Below are 7,584 nucleotides of genomic sequence, written 5' to 3'. Positions count from 1 at the left end.
GCATGCACTCCTTGTGAAATTCCCCAGCTGTTCTATCAGCAACCAGCGCCATCTACACTTCTACCTATACTACTCCAGACTGCATTATCTTCACATTGCACCTTAGCTTTACTCACTTTTTCTATTACATATGGCTTTATCACTTTCAGTTTAAGAAAAAAGTAAAGATAATTACTTTAGCCTAAATGTTTGAAAGCATCATGTTGCTCACTTGGCACTTAGTGCACACAGTGCATCTTAGGATGCTGTTCTTAATATTCTTTGAGCTTCATACTATTAGGTTTCTTACTTGTTGTGGCCAACATTGGTCAATATATCCATTGATATCATGGGAATGAACACTTGAGTACTGCATCACGAGCCTGGGTCTGGCACCATTGTTGGTTACATGGACAAGAGGAACGTGTGTGCTGCCTAAGGCAACCAAATGGCTAACTATGCATTTCCCATCCATGTGTGTGCACCTGTAATTTGTCACAGTAGTAATGTACTACTGATATTCTGTTGGATGTGAAGCGTTGTATTGAAAAGGCTTTCTATGTTGGCAATTCAGTGGTGGTCATCCTTTTCCGTTTTAAGAATACTTGTAACGTTACTGTAAGTTGTAATACTGTATAATAATTTTATTCAAATGAGTGCTTTTGGTCTAAAGAGGATTGGGCCACTCATCTTTGGGAGCTTCCATACCTATCGTTCTTTTAAAATATGATTTAGGACTGTTTTCACTTCTTGTCTGCAATGTAAGTGTGTTCCACAAAACAAGTACTTTAAGCACTTTTTTTTTATCTTAATTGTTTTTAATGGTATCATATCCTCCCTTCAGTTTTGGGTTTATTAAACACTTTTGATGATTTTGTGTACTACAGGGCAGTACATTTTTTTTTCTCTTGTGATGAGTCTTTTTTTCTGTTACACATTGCATTTGATTTCTACTACTAGTGGCCTAGTTGGGTAAGAAGACATTTCAAAGCAAGAAAAGTGAAAACAAGTGCTCAAGTAGTATTTAAAATTGGGTGACAATCTCCCATACTGGCTTAGCACCTGATAATTACGTGGGTGCCAACCTCACAATCCTTTATGATCTTTTTCCATAATACTTTTCCTTTCCTAACTCATACAAATTAAAAACCTGGGTGATGAACTATTATGCATTAAAATTATTTGACTTCTGATCTGCACTATGGCTTCATATGCTTAACTGCTAAACAAAATAGGTATTTAAAAGTATCACATTCAGGTGCAAACGCCTAAAAGTTGTCAACAAATCAAATGGAGAAATATCACGTATGGAGATTATAATAGTGTAAGGGTTAAAGCTATGGCCTACCATTCGGATACCATCAAATTCTTTTACGGAATGATAGAGCTGGTGTCTGTATTAATTCTCTTGCACGATGTGCTTGTCATATCTTCTTTGGAGTGTTATTAATATTGTAGCATCTGGGCTACCCATACATTCAGTATGGCTTATTTCAATGATAATGCCTGAATATAGTTTAGTTATGGTTTTACGAGGGATTCATTGAGCCGAGTAGTGTTGCTTATCCTTGCCTTCAAAGTTGCATTTTATGATTCCTGGAGATGTTTAATATTTTGTAGCAACTCCCACCTGTGTTATGCAGACAGATTGAAGAATCTTAACGTCAAGGTCCTTTATGTTCTCTTCATTAACGAAGGCAGTAAATCTCGACAGCAATTGTTACTCAAGTTGTGCCCAACAGTTAATATAGCTCTAAACTATATTAAATACCACTTATCAATCTTTTAAGGATTGTTAACTACTCTACATGCAAAAAAAAAAAGTATTTTGTGTAGAATCATATGCCACTGCCGTGAACTTGTTTCACCTCTTCAATTGTGAGTTGAGATTTTTAAATAGTTCTCAATGAAGGAGTTAATTTAATAAACCCCTCCTTGTACATCCTGCACAGGAAGAGCACCATAAAGCATTGCTAGAAATGCCCAGAAGAGAAGCAAAAACACAATTTCAAATGTGAAATTGTTCATAGACCTTATGTGCTACATTAAGTTGAAAGGTCGTCAGAAAGATTTCAATGTTGACAGTTATGGGTACTGCTTGTAAGGTTCGGAGTGATATTTAAGTTTGAAAGGTGGAGTGATATTTGACAATTTCAGTGCATGGAGAAGAATAATACAGCTGCTGTCACAACATTATACTGTATTGCCTTTTATGTTGTGTTGACCTTGCTATTTACTGTTGTGGTAATGATTTTTCCATTATTCAACACTAGTTCCAGCATGCAATTGATTGTATTGTACTGGGTTACCAAAAGGGATTCTAAATTATCTTAGTCTTGTGCTGTCATTTACTAGGAAGCATATCATTCACAGTCCACCCTTAGCCCTTTTTGGAAGTAAAGTGGTATTTAAATATACAGTAATGCAAAACACTCAGGGATGATATCCAACACTCGCCTGTCTTGAGTGTCACATAACCATTGCCTACATACTGAAAGTACCAAGGCTCTCACTTTAAATAAAGTATGGTCACATGCTGCAGATAGACTAACACTTGTCACATTGCACTCTTTTAGTGCTGTCGAAACTGGATTATTTATACCTTACGTATTCCTCAGCTTCAACTTCTATCTTTCATCATTTCTGTACAATATTTTACATCCTACTGGCTTACGCTCAAGCTCAGGTGCAATTCATTCTTCCCCTTTCCCAAGTTTATACTGTATTGTATCTGTGTGTTGAAATCAGTTTATCATCAATACAAAAGTGTCATGAATGGTTATACAGTACCTCATTTTAGTAAATGCACCTGTTCTACACCTCGTGTGTTCTACTTTGTCATCTTTTACTGCGAGAATGGTTTGCTTGTGGGAGTGTGTGTAATGTTTACTATGCATCTCCACACTTTGTGCCTACATTACCTTCATGTAAAGATCCAACTGTCAAATTTTTATAGGCATTAACTGGCCTAAAAATGCCTATTCCTTAAACATTTCCTTGTATGTATGAATATGTAATTACCTAAGTGTAGTTACAGGATAATTTCTACATTCATGGTGTCCCATCTTCCCAGCACTGTTATATAATGCTTTGAAACTACTGATGGTTTTGGCCTCCCACTTTTTCAATTAACTTATTCCAACCGTCTACCACTCTGCATACGAAAACTTTTTAATATCTTTTCAGCACCTTTGTTTCCTTAGCTGGTATCTGTGACCTCTTGTCCTTGAAGTTTCTGGTTTCAGGAATTCCTCTTGTCAGTTTGGTCGATTCCTGTTATTATTTTGTAAGTGGTGATCATATCACCTCTTTTCCTTGTATCTTCTAGTTTTGGCATATTGAATGCCTCTAGCCTCTATTCATAACTTTTGTTTTTCAGTTCTGGAAGCCATTTCGTAGTATGCCTTTGCACCTTTTGCAGTTTATTGATGTGCTTCTTGAGATATGGGCAGCATACAACTGCTGCATATTCCAATTTTGGTCTCACAAAAGTCATGAACAGTTTTAGTATTTCACTATCCATATAATAAAATGCGACTCTTAAGTTGGAAAGTATGCACATACGCCTCATACAATGTTGTTTGTGTTCCTCTGGTGACAGTCTACTATTCTAAACCACCCCTAGATCTTTGATAGTTCTTTAATTCCTTTCACCTAATTTGTAAGTTTTGTGGTCTATTTCCTCCTTTTCCACATTCCATAACATGGCATTGATTTACATTGAATTCCATTTCCCACATGGCACTCCAAGCACTTATTTTATCTAGATCAATTGGAAAGGTATAACAATCATCTTGATTTCTATCTTCCCTGGTAGCTTAGCATCATCAGCAAACATGTAAATATAGTTCTGTATTCCTTCTGGTAGATCAATTATGTAGACAATAAACATTACCGTTGCAAGAACTGAGCCCTGTGGTATTCCACTAGTAATACTCCTGCTGTCAGATACATTTTGCCTCCGATTACTACCCTGACTTTTCTGTCAAAGTTTTTCATCCATGTTAGAAATCTCCCTGTCAGTATGTTCAGTATGTATGTTCAGTATGTTTAAGTTACCAAAACAACCTCTTGTGTGGGACTCTGTCAAATGCATTTTTAATTTAGTTTTTTTTTTTAGGTTCAGATTCACTCAGTCAACCCAACCATTAATTTCCTGTAGAATCTATGTGGCTCTATTATACAAACTAAGTAGATTCGTTACATAGGATCTTCCAGATCAAAAACCATACTCTTTCAGATTGAAAACAAAAAAACATAATTTTTCTCCAGGTGTTCTTGCCATTTAGTTTTAATTATTTTTTTCCCAATATTTTGACTTACATTTGTCAGTGATACAGGTCTATAGTTAAGGGGGTCTTACCTGTTGCCACTTTTGTAGATTGGCAAGTGTGTGCCATTTTGTAGATTTTTGTAGATTTTGTTTGCCTTTTTCCACATCTGCTAGGACTTCTGTACATAGGGATGCCATAAAGTAGAATGCTGAGCTCGGGTGCTCATTCTCTCAGAACCCAAGGTGAAACTCCGTCTGGGCCAACTGCTTTATTATTACTTGGTTCCTTGAGCATTTTTTCCCATTTCATTTCTAGACACACCTATGTGCTCTGTTGTTCTCTGGAATTCTTATTGTGGCTGGTTATTGGAAGATTTCATTTGTGTATGTGTGTGCCTAGAAGGCATTTCTATTAGTTCAATTAATGAATTATTGAAGATTTTGAAATTAGATTTTCATTAATAATATGCAAGTAGTTTTGATAAATATTCATTGGTTTTATGATGGTGGTTACTATGTCTGAAATGAGTTACTAAAATCATGAGAGATAGATATACTCTGTTATTTTCCCTGGGTATATCACATTCACTTACTGTTATGCAAGAAACACTGGTGAGAAACAACAGCAGCAACAGCACAACCACTACCATCAAGAGGTAGGGTTGGTTGATGTGGGTATGTGGGAGAGTAGTGGACTAAGGGCGGTGGTCTTGTTGCAGGTACCCAGCTGATGGTGAAAGTTGGCCGGCCGCGCTACGCTGGCCCACGCGACTGCCCCCACTGCGGCAAGCGCTACTCCACCATAGCTGCACTAAAGTACCACGTAGGACTGGTTCATAGTGTCTCCGACCAGGTCCCCTGTTTCTATTGCCCTCAATGGTTTGATATAAGAACTGATCTGAAGAAGCACCTTGAGGTGGCTCATAATGAGCACTCGTAACGGTAACGTAGAGGCGGCTGCAGCCTTGCTCAGTGGGGGCACGCCGGCCAGCACGCCCGGCACGGTGGCGGGACTTATTAACACATCACTCCTCGCCTACCTTCCCCGATCTGCCTTATTGCCTTACTCTATATATATTGCCTACTTTATTATATGTATATATAATATTGTATGCACTCTCACTTGTATATAATACAGTATATATTTTTCCATTATATTGAAGAGTAATAAGCTTATATTGCTATTTTAAAATCCACCTGTTGGATGCCATATTTTAAAATGGTATTTTTATATATAGTCACCATTGGTGATATTTTATCCAATTTATACATATTTATTACTCATAAGTCACTTTTCTTTATTAGCAATGTAAAAAACTAGACACTATGACTTGTTATATCTTAAGCTTGTTAGTAGTTTGTCATCAGTCAGTAGCTACAGTACTGTAATCTCATCTGTATAATTTATACTGCCACAAGAATAATTTAATCATAAATAAAATCACTCATACATCACCAGAATCTCTCCATTTGCATTATTTTTTACAAAGATCTCCAAAATTCTTGGAACCTCATATTTACCTTTGTAGCTTGTTCATCATAAAATTTGTTTTTTTCTTTGTAAAACAAAAATAGACTCCCATCTTGTTATAAGATTGCATTTCTCATTGCTGAAATGCCTCTAATTAAAAATGAGTCCTAAAATTTTAATTAATGTTTCTACGGCTACAAATCCTTGAACTTTTTTCTACATTATTCTGATATGCTGCACCATTAATAGACTTGTCTTCCTTAAGTGACGCTTTTGAAATTGCTGGCTGGTTGCAGGAAGTTTCTTTCTTGTCTCTTCTATTTAATACTATCCACCACTTGTCTGTGATCTCTTGAGTAACAACAGCTTTCTAATATTTGGTCTTATTATTAACCTTCAATTGTACAAAGTAGTATTATTCTTCTCAGATATCCAACTGAGAATGACTTGAAGAGATGCACTATGTACTAACCAGAATTATTTTTTATATATAACTTGATTGTTACTTCATTATTTTGTCAGCTGGTGCATTGTTACGGCTTATCCACAACACATGCACAAACACTCGCTTATGCTTGCTTTAGATCACTCTATCACTTTTACCTAACAGCTTTACAATATATATCAGGTATTTCACTTCTGTTATACACCTAAACATTGTCTTCTTGAAGACTATTATTTATCAGTTCTCTTTATTTGCAGCACCACACTTGCAGCCTTTTTTTTTTTACTTCTTTTCTTTTGCCTTCCATCATATGTATGCATGCCGAGGCAATGCTTCAGATCTTCCATCAAAGTGCTTAGGGTAAATAATGCTTAAGATCACTCTTTAATTGAGGGCTTCCCCAGAGGGGACACAGCATCAGGGGATCTGCAGATAAATATGTTTTAATATGTATTATTGCTTATTTCCCATCTTGCAACAGCTGATAATTTTTGTTCTTGTGCAATACAAATCATTGGTGCCTTGTATTCCTCTTCATTAATCACCATTTGTGTCTTGCATTTTTTTGAAGTTGATGTGTGCTCATCATTGCTTGTAATCATTCCCACCATTAGTTTTATAATTTGTGCATCACAATGGTATACTGTACAATGTTTTATGTATTTTTAATGACTTTAAAGTTCCAGTAATATGAGTTTGCTTTTAATCTATTTCTCCATCATGGACTCTTAAATTTAATGTTTTTTTGTGGTAATATTGATACCTTATTTTCCTAACATGTTATGGATTATTTGTAATAGGATTTTTTTTTCAGCATCTCATTTAATCTTTTCATAATTTCAGAATTTCTTTCCATGCTTAACACATTTCATTATTACTCATAAATGATGAGTACTGTAGTATCATTCCATCATTTGTAAGTTTTTGTGCTTATGAAAGTACATTAGTGCACTACTTGCATTTTTACATTTTCACTATCATTTGGCGAGATTCTGCTGTTAGCCGCCACCTGATGGTTTATGCTATTGCTTTACTGCATGTCATAAAGCTTGATAGATTTTCTAGGAGGGCTTCCCTCTGTATGTATCCAAGCTACTTACCTAGAGCCCTCCAAACTCAGGTACCACACCAGGTTTCAACAAATCACAAGGGCCTACCAGACTGGCCCCCTCAGTAGAGGCTTAGGGGTGGGGATACTAGGTCGACCACATTATTGAAGGGAGAACCACCTTCAGGTGGTGGTCCTACTTAGAGAGAAAACGTAGTGTGCACCAGAGCAGGAAACTGCTTGGACAACATTTGCAAACAGTTCAAACTACTATACAGTATATACACACTCATTGCCTAGGTCCAACCTATAGTTAGCTCAAGACTCTCCACCAGATGGCAGCCCCAGCAACTCAAGCATCCATGACA

General features: G+C 36.5%; 1 protein-coding gene across 6 annotated transcripts in view; it reads left to right on the top strand.

The window, feature by feature from the left end:
- The window catches only part of LOC123747268 (protein bric-a-brac 1), a 169,323-nt gene that overhangs the window by 124,795 nt on the left and 36,944 nt on the right, over positions 1-7,584 (top strand). For 2 of the 6 annotated variants that reach the window (XM_045729323.2, XM_069319892.1), the window contains exon 7: positions 4,972-6,099. The exons of the other annotated variants lie outside the window; for them this stretch is intronic. In XM_045729323.2, the coding sequence (XP_045585279.1) occupies positions 4,972-5,192 (221 nt within the window). In that variant the 3' untranslated portion in view covers positions 5,193-6,099. Of the gene's footprint in view, positions 1-4,971; positions 6,100-7,584 lie in introns of those variants that run through there. 6 annotated transcript variants of the gene reach the window in all.

Source organism: Procambarus clarkii, chromosome 94, assembly GCF_040958095.1.
Source record: "Procambarus clarkii isolate CNS0578487 chromosome 94, FALCON_Pclarkii_2.0, whole genome shotgun sequence".
Taxonomy (NCBI): Eukaryota; Metazoa; Arthropoda; class Malacostraca; order Decapoda; family Cambaridae; genus Procambarus; species Procambarus clarkii.
The sequence above is the reverse complement of the archived record's forward strand: the minus strand, read 5'-3'. Positions and strand labels throughout refer to the sequence as shown.